General features: G+C 46.9%; 1 protein-coding gene across 5 annotated transcripts; it reads right to left on the bottom strand.

The window, feature by feature from the left end:
• Nucleotides 1–21: 21 nt before the first annotated feature.
• Nucleotides 22–14,534, bottom strand: zer1 (zyg-11 related, cell cycle regulator). Of its 5 annotated transcripts, none has more exons than XM_023808339.2 (16): nt 14,189–14,534; nt 12,537–12,903; nt 12,305–12,455; nt 11,000–11,379; nt 10,429–10,602; nt 10,006–10,120; nt 9,449–9,595; nt 8,614–8,787; nt 7,400–7,615; nt 6,976–7,017; nt 5,819–5,938; nt 4,616–4,731; nt 4,108–4,296; nt 3,611–3,708; nt 3,333–3,435; nt 22–2,418 (listed from the first exon to the last, which is right to left on the bottom strand). In XM_023808339.2, the coding sequence occupies exons 2-16, from the start codon at nt 12,701–12,703 to the stop codon at nt 2,361–2,363; spliced, it is 2,250 nt and encodes a 749-aa protein (XP_023664107.1). In that variant the 5' UTR covers nt 12,704–12,903; nt 14,189–14,534; the 3' UTR covers nt 22–2,360. The 5 variants fall into 5 exon arrangements, with proteins under 5 accessions (XP_023664107.1, XP_023664108.1, XP_023664110.1 ...); XM_023808340.2 differs by having other exon boundaries at nt 14,129–14,534; XM_023808342.2 differs by lacking the exon at nt 14,189–14,534 and adding an exon at nt 13,798–14,006.
• Between the last annotated feature and the right edge of the window lie 89 nt (nt 14,535–14,623).

Raw genomic sequence — 14,623 nt, forward strand, 5'->3', positions numbered from 1 at the left:
AAAAAAACCCAACAACAGCAGTAAAACACAGTCACTGCAACTTTTATTTATTTTAACCAATCAAAGTGGTAAATAAGTGAGAGAATGAAACCAGTACACTAATCATCCCCCCCATTTAAACAGAACTAAAGTTTTTTGTCATGGTAAGCCAACATTCAGAGAAACTATTGATTCTAATAACTATTATTTTTTCCCATATACCCCTACAAACTCTCTCTCTCTCTCTTTCTCTCTCTCACACACACACACACACACGCGCACACACACCCTGAGTGTTTCAACTTGACAGCGAGAAATGGTGTGAGAATAAGGTGAGAACATTAGATCCTGCTTGCTTCGTTCGGCTAAGATGGGTAATCCTTTAGAATTTAAAAAAGAGGAGACATTTTTCACCCACTGCTTAGTGTCTCACTCTGACTGGCACCGCATATTTAGCTCGGAAATCCTGACGCTGAAGCCAACATTCATACTAAGAAACATTAATGTAAAACCCTGGTATGGCTGGGAGAGAGAGTGTCACAAGAACACCACCATAACTCACATGAATAGAGCTATAATATCCCTCAGCTGTCATACATACACATACATACTAAAACAGACATTCAAAATGGACTGCAAGTCCATAAAATTCTGTCTTGGACAAACTAATTTAATAAGGGAATCACAGACACTTTATTTTTGAATCCAAATTAGACCAATTGGAGGACATATGGGAATGGCAGGATGGAGGAGGAGAGCCTGCTCACACATCAAAACATGAAATTTTTACCCCTAAATCCCTAGCAGTTATTCACAAAAACAGGTACAGAGGCTAACGGGAATTAACGTGCCCCCATTAGAGGGACACAAACCCTTCCGATGCCTGGTCTGTGCTCTACACAACCAACTTTGAGAACTACGGTTTCAAAAATATACATTAAATGCTTAGCATAGTCGTTATTGCAGCATTTTGTTAACTGGCTCTGACACGCACGTTTTGAGAGAAAGGATAGCTTTCGCACATGATTTTGGACATTTTGCGATGCATTTCTTGTTAAAATTAAATCACCTGGAAATCACTGATAATGGCTGGCATGACTTTGAAACACTTTAGTTCAAGTTTCTACTAAACACATGAATCCACCATAATAAACTGCTTTTCCTTTTGAGCAAAAAGATTATCTTCAGAACTCCATATTTTAATTGTGTACTATTAGCCATAAACAATTAAGTTCATTTGCGTAGAAAAGTCTGACACTAATAATTATTATTGTTATATATTGCAACCGAAACCCTTAGGATTTCACTACACTCAGCTTTTCTATTATCATTAGAGGGTCTGACTCTCTACTTCCAATTTCTAAAATATAAATAAGCTTTAAGTCAAATAAACAAAAATAAAACCCTTGTTTAAGGTGGGGGGGGGGGGTTATATAAAAATGATATCAACAGGTAATGTTGAATACTTAACTGGAACCATTGTCTTCTACTTTCTCAGGAGTGTGTTTTTTATGCATCATCATGGCAGGACGTGCGAGGACAAGCGTGCACACACACACACACACACACACACACACACACACACACACACACACACACACAGTCACACCATTTCGAATCATGTTAGAACAACAAAAAGTGGGAAAAATAAGAGAACAATGTGGAGATGTTTACTTTGACTAGATACAAAGCAGACAGATATCGAACATCAATCTTCCTTGCTTGATAAGCTCCATGGCACCAGGGAAGACTTCCTGTCACTCAAAGACGTGCTGGTGGCCCCACAAGGGGGCGACACACACAAAAGAACAGCCCAACAGGAGGAGCAACATCATGACTCCGCACATTCCAAGGCCCCCTGCATCCGGTGGCTCCAGAGGCTAGGGATCGTAACAGAACCTTTCGGGATTGAAATCCACTTCAGGGGGCCGCAACAATCAGAAAAGGACAAAACGGGGCGACCGAGTCCTTTGACAGCAGATAGCCGTCTGGAAGCCAAGCTTACAGACTCTCAGTGAGGAGAATCGCTCTGAAAGCTTCTCTAGCTGTCCATTAGCAGACACTTCTCATGTGTTTTGAAGACACGCAAAAACGAAATTAAAAAAAAAGAACTTAACGAAACCATTTAACTTGTACAAGTAAAGCTTATCATGTGCAATACCACAAACGAAAAAAATAATTCCCACGTGCCACATCTCTGTTCAGTCATTACACTGAAATGTTCCTCCCGAAAAGGATTGGTGGAGAAGCTGAAGTTCCCCCCATCCACCCGTTACACTAAATGGATGCACACGGTTACCTCTGGTGTGAAGAAAACAAAAACCATCCATCTCTATAACCACTTTTTCACATCTCCTAGTGTTGTCCTCCTCCTGTGCCGTTTACCGCCCGGTCTCCATGGGGTCCTCTTTGAAGTTCCCACAGTGCTCCATGACCTTCCTGGAAGCCAGAGAGAGGCACCGAACGATTAATCAAACCTCATTATCAGCGGTGGAAAGTTCAGGTCCAAGAAGTACAAATCCAGACCAAGATTTTGTTTCGACCAACTAGTCACAGTCACAGTGTACTCAATGGGTTGGTTGAAACAAAATCTTGGTTTGGATTTGTACTTTCTGGATTTGTATTTTCCACCTCTGCTCATACATAAAAACATGGACCCAATTAGCCTGGCGCTATATTAGAGTCTGTGAGGTTGCCTTTCCATCCAACTTCTAAAAGCACTTTTTCCCCATACAGGGTCTCAGTGAGCTGGAGCCTATCCTAGGCAGCACAGGGCCAAAGTCTGCGGTGGACCCTGGATGGGATCCATCATTGGGGAAAGAATCATACACTATGGGCAATGTAGAGACACTGATCACCCTAACTCAGTGTTTCACATTCCGTTCCATGGGGACCCACAGAAAGTCCACGTTTTTGCTCCCTCCCCGCTCCCACAATTGTGGACTGTCTGGTAGGGAACTCAGAGGGAGCAAAATCATGGACCAACTGGGGGGCCCTGAGGACCGGATTGGGAAACACTGCCCTAATTGTATGCCTTTGGACTGATGGAGGAATCCAGAATACCTGGAGGAAACCCATGCATGAGGAGAAGAAGCAAACTCCACACATAGAGTAGCGAGAAGTCTGAATCCCCAGCCCTGATATTGTGAGATAACAGCGCTACTCACTAAACTACTGCATTCTTAAGAAAATAACCTGAAATAACTGATTATGATCAACAAAAAAAAATCAAGAATTAGTGGGAACCAAATACACCATGAAAAATTCACCAACAGCATGAACGTAATGAACATTATGCATCTTTCTTCATTCTTAACTCTCCAGATACTTGGCGTCAGGGAGCTGTGCCATACCTTGCCATGTCCTTTGTCTCCTCATGAGAACTAGGCAGTTCCAGTACACTCAGCAAGAGATTCATCCCACCCTCCTTAATCAAGAGGGGGCAGTACTTACTCGCTGTGGAAGGGGGGGGGGGAGAAGAACAGTAGGAGAAGGAGAATAAGAGGTTTTGCTTGATGTTCAAGAGTCACAGTTGACTTTAATTTGTTGACGACAACCAGCATCCCAATGTTGCCGCCTGCGTGTTGATGATGCTGACAATATTACCGGGGAGAGACGGTTTGGTACTCACGGTAAACAGACACCAGGTTATACAAGGCCCAGGTGGCCCAATGCTGGCTGACAGGAGCAATGCTCTGAGGCAGCAAACGAAGGATTGGCTCGAAAGACCTGTGCAGGAAAGACCATTGTTGGAGTTTGAGGGGCCTACAGTCTGGCATTCTCTCATAATGGGGCAAAAGGTCCAGCGAGGACATGACTGTCTGAGTGCAGGACCGGTCCTTCCTACACCAACATTAAAATTTACAAATCAGTCTTCAGTTCTCTCTCATGCTAATGGACTAGAACACCTTGTTCATCATCAAATCCAATGTTGTATACATTGACTTGAATACCTGCTAGGTGGTGAAAACGTACCCAGACCCTACCCTAGAAGCTAGAGGTGTCCCTCAGTCAACGTGACTTCTCCAACAGTGGACACCTGTTGGCGTTTCCCATTGACCCGAGCCCCATGCTAGTCATGAGTAACTGAAGTCACGATGTCACCGACCCGAAGGCCACCCAAGGCACCTGTAGTTGATGTTCCTGCGCGAGCTGACATCCCAGCTCCGGATGGCGTCCCACATCCTATCCATGACCTCCTCCCGCTGGGGCTCGTCCATGGTCCAGGCGTCGGGCCCGTCGAACATGATGTGGGAGAGCACGCCGCAGGCATTGTACGACACCTCGATGCCGTCTGCCTTGCTGTCCAGCAGGTTGCTGCATCGCCATACAGACAGGGGACCACCATGACAAGAGCCAAGTCATACATTTGGAATAGAGATTTTTATTACGGGATTCTTGCCGGCTGTTGATGTACTCCACACTCCACAGTAGTGAGGAGACTGATGGTACCGCCCCCCGTTATAGTATGATGAATCAAGACAGAAAATCCCTCACGACCAGAAACCGATACCATATTTAAATCAGTGCGGAATCTAAATGGTTCTCTTAAACATAAACACAGCCTATAAGTGAGAATTACAGTGTAATAGCGAGCGGAGGCGGGAGGGGGAACAGAGTGACGAGTCGCTCCCACCTGAATACTGTGATGAACTGCGGCGTCATCAGCTGCGGCCGGAGCGCCTTCACCTCCGCCACGTTACCCAGCAGGCCCAGCATATTGCGGTGCAGCTCCTGCTTGTCAGGGAACTCCTGCGGGAGAGGGAGGCGCCTGTGAGCGATGGGTACGAGCCTCGGGGTCAGCCCGGGCCGGAAGCACAGGATACCTTCCATTACACCACGGGGTTTCCGAGGCAGACCTGCAGGGACCTGACTGCCGTTAACGAAAAATAAGTGGGTGGGTGTGTGGATGGATGGATGGAGCAGAGATAAAGGACTAACAGTACTTCCACTTGTCTGACCTCAATGAATCTTGTCCGTTTGCAGAGGCCCCAAAATTAGGCAGCAAATTAGGCAGATTACACAAAAAACATCAAAAAGAAAATCGACAGACGTTTGACAAAAGACACTGAACAATGATAAATGTAGAGCGTGTCATTCAGGAAGCAGGAAAGTCCACTTCAGGTAACTATATCAGGGGCTGGGAGGTAAAACCAGCTACTCGAGATATTTATGGGGCCAGTATATGCTTCCATGGCAACATCACACCGATCACACAGGAATGCATGCAAAATGAGCCACGTCACAGAATTGTCACACGTCACAGAGGCCGAACAATGTAGCAGGAAGCCACCAGTCACCCAACTCTGAGGGCTGCACCTCAAGGAGAACATCAGCACTTTAGACCAAGTTCAACCAGAGGAACAGGAGGTGCCCCAAATGTCATGTGAGGAGCAGATACAGTCTCCAAACAGCCCAATGGACTTTACAGTCCACAGCGGCCCAGGAAATCACAGACACCAAACGGTGAGCAGGTGACAGAGACCATCTCTCCAGAAAAAGGACAGTGGCTCTGGAGTGTGTACTCAGGTGGCTGAGGCTCAGAGATATTTCCCAGTACCTAGAGATAAATTTTACCACTATATAGGTACAAATACAAACAAACAAAACAGATTGAATTTTGCTGCTTCTCTGATATAGAGCAAGTAGTCTATCCTATGAAGCACAGAGCACTAGACAGCAGAGGTCCCATATGGGAGGGCAGCAACACCAGGCACATGGGATTCGAACCTGAGACCCTAGTGGTGTGAGGCCAAAGTGATATCCACTGAGCCGCTGGTGATGCGCCCTTCCTCCGCCCCCGCTAATGGGACGGTTAGGGGGTGCAATCTGACCTCACCTTTAGGCACTCCAGGAAAAGATCCATGCCGCTACGCTCCAGGAACATCCGACAGTTATCTGGTGTCTCGTCCGTGATGTTCCACAGGGCGCTCCAGGAGAACTCCATCACCTGATCACACTGCGGGCCCGGAGAGGGAGCGAGGGAGGGAGAGAGGGAAGGAGGGAGACTGGTCTTCATTTCATCTTTAATTGATTTATTCCACACTGCAGACATAACTCATTTTAGATGTTATCGTCTAACATCTAATTACGGCTAATTACACAGACAGGCATATAATGCTGAGCAGCGGTTAGCGTAGCACTACAAAGGCGTCAAACAGGCCTAATTACACAGACAGGGATATAATGCTGAGCAGCGGTTAGCGTAGCACTACAAAGGCGTCAAACAGGACTAATTACACAGACAGGCATATAATGCTGAGCAGCGGTTAGCGTAGCACTACAAAGGCGTCAAACAGGCCTAATTACACAGACAGGCATATAATGCTGAGCAGCGGTTAGCATAGCGCCACAAAGGCGTCAAACAGGCCGAATTACATTGACAGGCATTTAATGCTGAGCAACGGTTAGCGTAGCACTACAAAGGCGTCAAACAGGCCTAATTACACAGACAAACATATAATGCTGAGCAGCAGTTAGCGTAGCGCTACAAAGGCATCAAACAGGCCGAATTACACTGACAGGCATATAATGCTGAGCAGCGGTTAGTGTAGCGCTACAAAGGCATCAAACAGGCCGAATTACACTGACAGGCATATAATACTCAGCAGTGGTTAGCATAGCACTACGAAGTTGTCAAACAGGTAAACTTAAAACATGGTTGTAAGAAAGCATGACGCATCTAAACTGCATTACAGAAAGAAATTACTATTATTTACACCTATTTGGTTGAAACTAATTAGAACCTTAGTTTCTCAGCACTAATTAATAATGTGAAGCAGATGGGTAAAGCAGCAGACTGCTAAACCTTCCACACCGCTCAAGGTGTCAGTGCTCATCTTGCCACCTCAGGTCAGCACTGGTCATGGCTGCATATGACATCTAACCAACCATTTCATCTTCTACCCTTAGGGACTAGGAGAATATCAACCTATGCTTCATTGCATAAGGGTTTTTTTTTAACACTAAAACAAAGCAGACCTCGATTGGACTCACCAGTTTATCCAGAAGCTTCTTCTGTATCAAGTTCAGCATAGTCTGAAAATGAAAATGTTTGACGGAGAAAGTTAGATAAACGCCAAGGGGAAGAGGAGGAGGACGGAGTTAATCCTAACACATAAATACACATTCAGGATTTTAAATCTTCAACACTAAATATTTCAGGCCTGGCCAAAACATTTACACTTAATGTCAATGATTCTGTTGATGCTTTAACTATTTATATGGTTTGATACGTTATTGGATATTCAGAGTCTATGGGTACAGCTTCAGGAACCCATCAGAGATGCCAACCAAAAGCCTTTGAGTTACAAACCCAAGACCTACCCACTGCAAGCCTCCCTCCTACTTTTCTATTGTGTTTAAAAGCAGGTATGATGACGTTTGTGTTTGTGGTCTCCAGGCCGCCGGTGTGACTCGCCTTGACGAAGCCCATCTTGCCCACTGCCTCTTTGTGGTCATTGTCCACCTGGCAGACCAGGGCGTTGCAGAGGTGCACAGCGATGCGCTGGATGGACTCGTCCTGCCGCGTCGGCTCCAGGATGCGCAGGAGCAGCTGGTTGACCCTCCGGTACTGGAACTCCAGTTCCTCGGGGATGCTGAAGTTACACAGTGTCAGGCAGCAGTTCCGCTGGACCTGGGGTAGAGATATGAAATACCGCGGTGGCAAAAGAAGATAAACACATCGGGTCAAGTCCATTCATTCACTGGTATACAGTTTAATATTATTAAACAGATGACACTACGGCAGTGATTCTCAACCCATGGGTCATGATCAGAGGTGGAGATTTCAGGTCCAGAGAGTACAAATCCAGACCAAGATTGTGTTTCGACCAACCACTTGAGTGCTCTGTGACTGTGACTCTTTATACTCAACTGGTTGGTCAAAACACAATCTTGGTCTGGATTTGTACTCTCTGGACCTGAAATCTCCACCTCTGGTCACGATCCAAATTTGAGTCACTGCAAGTTCCGAAAGGGTCGTGAGGCGGAGTCGTATATGTAAGCATTTGAAAACCAGCAAACTCCTATGCTGATCCACGATCAGATTTCCCAGCCCCAGTCCTAGAGTTAACCTATATAAACAGGTCTTGGGTCTGCAAATGCTTAATGCAAAGCTAGTGAACACTCAACCAATCCAAGAAGCCAAACCACAGATGCTTAATTTAAAATTCACCGGCAATCAAATCTGTGCGATAAGCATTGATTGCCGTAAATTGCAAAGTGCACTGTGTGCTTGATCATAGCATTATTTTAAACCTATACTTGATATCGGCTCGTGACTGAGCTGGCATGGTAAAGATTGGGTCGTGGTGCAAAAAGATTGAGAGGCTTTGACCTTTTTGCACTGAAAGGGACTGCATCCAATCTCATCGTACTTGGACAATGATAATAAAAAATATGAAATCTGAAAACAACCACTGTGCTATGAGCTTACTTTTACACACTTACTGTCTGTCCCTGAACTCAAAATCCAAGGTGTCTTTCCCTTGAATTAAAGCCCAAACGATTGTCCGCTTTCATTCCTACCCACTGTCCTCTTAAACCAATACCGCCCCTCTCCTTTCGCACAGCCTCGAGTCACATGATGCATCCAGCGACACGATTGGTGGGTCAAGCTCCTCCCCTGCCTACCGTGACCTCCTGGTACTGCTCCATCCCGTTCAGCACCACCTGGATGACCTCCCTGCGCAGCCGGATGCTCTGGTCGCAGCGGTACTCCGTGTTGGTCAGGTAGAAGAGCGCGGCGCTGCCCGTCACCTGGATGCTCTTGTCGTACTTGTGGCACTTCAGGGCTGCGATCACCAGCTGGGGGGGGGGGGGGGGGGTGGGGATCAATGACACGCATTTGAGGCCAGATGGAGCTACTGACGTTAGCGAAGCACTAACACAAGGGACTGCTGAGTGCTTCATTCAGTTTAATAAAGTGTTTTATTGCTGGGCTAACAGCAGCACAGCGACTTACTAAATAACCCTCTAGCCTCATATCTCCAGGCTTCTTTCCTCCAGCTCCTTGCATGACCTCCCTGTCTGAGCAGGTGTACCGTGTGTACATGCCTTGTGATCCCTGGCGCCCCCTGCCTTGTGCACTGCGCTCCTGCCTTACTGCAGCCCTGCCCTGCATAAGCACTTATGGACGGTGGATGGATTTATATCTACTGAATCCCCCGACATGGATGCTTGCTAGGTCTGGTAAGGGGTATATCTTGGCTTTGATACAAAAAAAGATGTGCACCTAATATAAAACGTGCAAATTTATGCATACTGAATATTCAGTAAAATGTTCAGATACCAGAAAATGCCAGAAGTAATCATTTTGACTCCATATGAGTCATGGGCGCATCAGAAGCAATGAACGCAGATGATTGCAAGCAGTGCCTTCACACTCCGAGTCAAAACCCTCACCACACTGGGAGGTATATAAAGGCTACTGCGGCACCCGGGAACGGCAATGCATTGTGGGTAATACCTGCAGTGCCCGGAGCAGCTGGCCGCAGTGCTGTATCCTGGCGATGTCAAACAGCTGGTTGATGGCTCGGTGCGCCAGCTCTGGCCGGAACTCTGTGTAGGCCTCGATGGCGTTCAGGATCTGCTCCTCGTTTTTGCCGCCGGTAACCTGCAGCGGGACGGAGACGACGGTGTGGGTACAAGGCCACCGCGATAAGCAGCACCAAAATGGCCGCTTCATTCACTTCAGATAGTGCTTATAAAGCTCCCCAACCAACCTAACCTGTGACAAGACTTAGCAGCAGCAAGCCGATATTTAATAAAAAATAAAAATGAAAAAAAATCTGAGATTATACTTTTATGCACAAACTATTAAATGTATAAATTATTCTGAAGATTCATTTGTAATTATACCTGTGCTTGCATTTCCTTGAAATTGTGCAGTGTTTTAAGAAATTTTTCTACAGGTAAACTGAATGATAAGACAGACCCATCCCGTTCCCATCCCGTTCCCGACAAGCTGGAGGTGGTGACCAGGAGCAGGAGCAGGAGCAGAAGACAGCCACCTCCACAGCTCACCTTATAGGCGGGGATGTGCGTCAGGTTACAGAGCGTGGTGTCATAGAGGCCCAGGAACTGCAGCGGTCTCTTCAGCTCACGCAGCGGGTAGATGCTGCTTTTACTGGGATCAGTGCTGCACAAGGCCAAGAAAGACAGACAGACAGACAGACAGACAGACAGACAGACAGACAGACAGACAGACAGACAGACAGACAGACAGACAGACACACACACACACACACACACACACACACACAAGGAGAAACTTCTTAGCATGCAATGCTCTCCTTCCCCTACCAAGAAACTTTCAATATAAAAGAATCAAAGACACTGCAGAGGCCTGTAATTTGGGGGGGGGGGGCTTTAAATGCAGCCAATACTTCTCTCAGGATTAACAAAGAAATAAAAAGCATCCAAAAGCGGAGCCCCAGCCCTGCCTACCTAGGGCGTCCCACAGCCTCCTCGAAGGGGGGGGCGGCGCAGTTGTCCAGCATGACGTGGCCCGAGATGTCCAGCGACGCCAGGTGGGTGAGGCTCTGCACGATGGCCGTCAGCAGCTTCCTGGTCAGCTTGAACTTGCCGCTTCGTCGGCTCTCGCGCGATATGTCCAGGTGCCTGCAGACAGAAAGAGCCATCGAGGGAACAGAAAGAGGCAGTGAGGGAACAGAAAGAGGCAGTGAGGGAACAGAAAGAGGCAGTGAGGGAACAGAAAAAGGCAGTGAGGGAACAGAAAGAGGCAGTGAGGGAACGCGACCGTTACCCCCACAGTGCAGGGTGAGAGGGGGGGCCCGCGCTGCCGCCGGCACCCCACCTCCTAACAGCTCCAACAATTACTCACATGCCTCAAGTAATACAATATATACAGATTCTGGGGGTAGAGAGAGTCCGTAACCCCTTTGGGGTCTTGCATCACTCGCCTAATCGAGTATGATGAAGAATAATTCCACCAGCAGACACAAGGCCAAAGAGAACATGGACATTTGCACGGAGGCTTCCGGGCCTCACAGCTCACCGGATCTGGTCCATCTGCAGCACGGTGTGGAACACCTCCTCGCAGAGCTCCACGTTGTACAGCACTAGCGAGGTCAGACGGTCCCTCCACTGGGCCAAGAAGGCTGGTCTGGGGAGCTGGAGGCCCGAGAGGTCAAGGGCGGTGAGGGAAGTCAGGGGGCTCAGAAGGGCCTCCACATCCACATCCGGGGGCAGGCAGCCCAGGTTGAGCAGCCGCAGTCGGTTGAAGCCCTGGAAACTGAAGTCCATGGCCTTCCTGTGGAAGATGTTGCTGCAGCCGAAGAGGCTGAGGGAGACCAGCGTGTGCCTGAAGTCAGACAGCGTTTTCAGGCTGTGGGCCGATAGGTTGTTGCAGTTGGTCAGGTGCAGCTCAATGAGGTCCTGACAGGGTCAACAGAAACAAAACAAGAGGCATTTTTAAAGACAGGGATTCAACAGAGCTCGTGTAAAAATTATATAGTTCTTACATGGCAAAAAATAATTATTCAAGGTCTTAAAAAGTTGCTAGACAAAGATGGGGTCAAAACATCAAAACTGCCCTCATTTTATCCATGGCACAGACACTAAGTCACGTTTCATAACCACTTGCACTAATTATCTGTTATTTTATTATATCTGTTATATTTATTTGTTACTTTGTTAGATTTAATTTGTTATTCTGTTTTTGCACTATTACTACTGTTCTTTTTAAGCTCTTTACTGTCTTATCTTTATTCCTCTTCTTGCACTGAACATGTTCAAGACAAAAGAGTTTCCCTCGGGATAAATAAAGTTCTTCGTATTTTATCTTATGTAAAACGCAACTGAGACAAAACATAATTCAAATCTTAACAGACGAATATTCCAGTACACCCCTGACGGCAGCCCAAGATGAAATCAGCGCTAAATGAAATAGTATTTACCCTTTAATACAAAACAACCATAAGTTGGGCTGAATGGCCTCCCCCTCATGCGTAGTATGTTCTTAAGAATATAGGGTAACAAGTGTGAATTACCCCCTCACCCACCCAAGACCCTGACCAGGACAAGCAGTTAGATGACAGCTGGATCGATGAGGTGTGAATTAGCTGAAGATTAGTCTAGAAATAAATGAAAAGATTTCTCATTCAAAAAGTAGTGGATGTGGAATATGGGCTCCTAGCAGCGTAGAAAAAACACCATTAAACTCAACAGGGTCAGCACTACATCACACCGATAAAACACGTTCTGTATCTAAGCGGATGGACTGCAGTCCATGTTATTTTTATGTCTGTTCTTTGATGCCCTGAGTGTCATTTCTGCAGATGGATCCTGAACACATGCCCACCTGCTTGGCAATGGCCTGCAGGTCCTGATCCAACACGGTGTCCTCCCTCAGGTGGACCCGGGAGAGCCTGGTGCTGCGAGGGTCCGAGAAGAGCTGGAAAAAGCCATCGTGGCCCTCAAAGTCGCTGTCCGTGTGCACTAAATCCATGTACCTGGAACAACAAACACATCGGAGCATCAGCATCTGCTGCGATCTGCTCCTAGCTGCCAGTCAGACAGGGAAGCAGACGTACGCGTTGACGAGCTTGTCGCAGATCTCGCTGGGCAGGAACACGTCCGGTCGCAGGCGGAGAACGCCCTTGTCGCCTGTGCAGCACATGGTCCGGCTCAGGTTCCGCAGGCAATAATCCGTGGAGAGTGCGATCAGGGAATCTGGGTCGTCCCCCACTTTGGTCGCCATGGTAAACCCTCCGCCTCCTCCGTCCCTCCCTCCCTCACTCTCCCCCACACAGTCGATGATGGGGAGCAAGCAGCTGGCGTGGAGGTTGATAGGTGAAGCTGTAGCCTCACTCAGAAGGCATTGGGAGGCCGGTTGACGCTGGGGGAAATGTGGAAGACCTAAAACTCTGTACCGCACCCCAGGCAAGGAGGACCTAAAACCTGTAGGGCAAACAGAGACATCAGCCAGTATGACCTAACAAGAACCACGCTGGACAGTTCAAATCTGAGAAAAGGAAAAATATATATTTCAAATATTTCATTCAATTCAGCACAGATACAGTCTTTTAAAAGAAAAGACAAAGTAGAGAGGCATTGTAATTGCTATAAATATCAGTTCATTTTCAAATATCAGCTCATATTCATCCAAGTAATTATCCGGCTTCTCCGGCACTTCGGGTGATCATCAGGACGTCACTTTCAGTTCTTTATTGCATTTGTCACGCTTCACAAATCCTCCAGATCCTCACGGGAGGAAAAGACAGGGTTTTCTGTTGGACTGATCATTAACTGCAACTATACTCAAAACCGGGCTTCCCTGGATCAATACTCAATGTGATCGGCGACCAGATCTGTCTATATGCAGGAGTATCGTGGGCAAATCAAGTCAGAACAACTCCATAAAGACATGCTTCAAACGGCGTATAATGTATATGTATTTATAGTAGAATTTTGACTGCCGTCGTGTTTTCCCAACCGCCCGCTTTGTAACAGGCCCATCTGTTTATATACGGGGTGCCATCAAAAGTCTGCCCCGTGTAGCTCCGTCCTTAACATTATACACACCAGTTTGCTCAAACTTCCACCGTTGCAGTGATAGACTGTATATACATCTCTACATAATAGCATATAGGTACGTAAAAATCAGAAGTGACCGGTTTCTAAGAAAAGCAGAGGTGCAAACAAACCTTACACAGAGCTTTAGGGTGTTTAAGTCTTGCTACCACACGCTTGGACTTAGGAATTTGTTGCACGGACATAGATTATATCTACTATCTATTTATTACAAGAATGATACGATCAAACACATCTGCGTCCGATTACCAGCACACCCACCTTCGAAGTAGTCCAATGCACTGGTACACTTTCGGTTTCCCAATTGATTAATTTAGCCTAAATGTACGGAACGACTAGGCAAAATGCAGCTTTTGATGGCCAAAAATGCAAAAACAAGTGTGATTAAATAGGGTGATCTGCTACGAAGTCTGCGCCGACGTGTTACCGCTGCTGGCAGTGATATTTGCGGACACCCCGGTCAGGAAGGCACTCAGAAAAAAGCAAAACACAGACTTACAAATCACTTAAAACAAGCCATGCATCTGGCTAATATTGTTCATGTGCCGGTGAAAGAACATGACAACCGCGCTGACTCCTGACAGAGCCTCACCTCAACGGAAAAAGGGAGAAAATCCCCCGGGGAGGCAGAGGGGTCGAAGATCTCGGTTACCTTGCGATCGACGCGCCTCTTGAGGGCTAAACTGTGATCCCGATCCGATGCATCGGCGAGCTCTGCTAGCTAGCTGCTACGGCTGCCAGCGGGTTACCTCGGTCTTCAACACCGTGCAGCATTTGCACGGCGCCGCACAAGAAGACAGTCTGTGAGACAGTCCTCCCACCTTGGCCCTGATCACGGGTAGTCGCTCCGGTTAATTCGATATGAGCTGGTCGTTTTGTTTTATTTTAAAACAGGTTGTGTGTTTTGCTTTTGCTCTGTTTCGTGTAACACTCAGCTGTCAACAATAAAATCGCCACTTCCCGTTTGCTAAAGACCAGCGCAAGGAATTACTTCCTGCGTTAGGAAGGGGGATTTTTAAAAAAATGTTATCACAATTAACTAATTGGCCGGCTGACCAAGACAGTTGTCAAATCGTACTAGTAACCT

The sequence above is a fragment of the Paramormyrops kingsleyae genome, chromosome 7 (genome assembly GCF_048594095.1).
Source record: "Paramormyrops kingsleyae isolate MSU_618 chromosome 7, PKINGS_0.4, whole genome shotgun sequence".
Classification (NCBI taxonomy): Eukaryota; Metazoa; Chordata; class Actinopteri; order Osteoglossiformes; family Mormyridae; genus Paramormyrops; species Paramormyrops kingsleyae.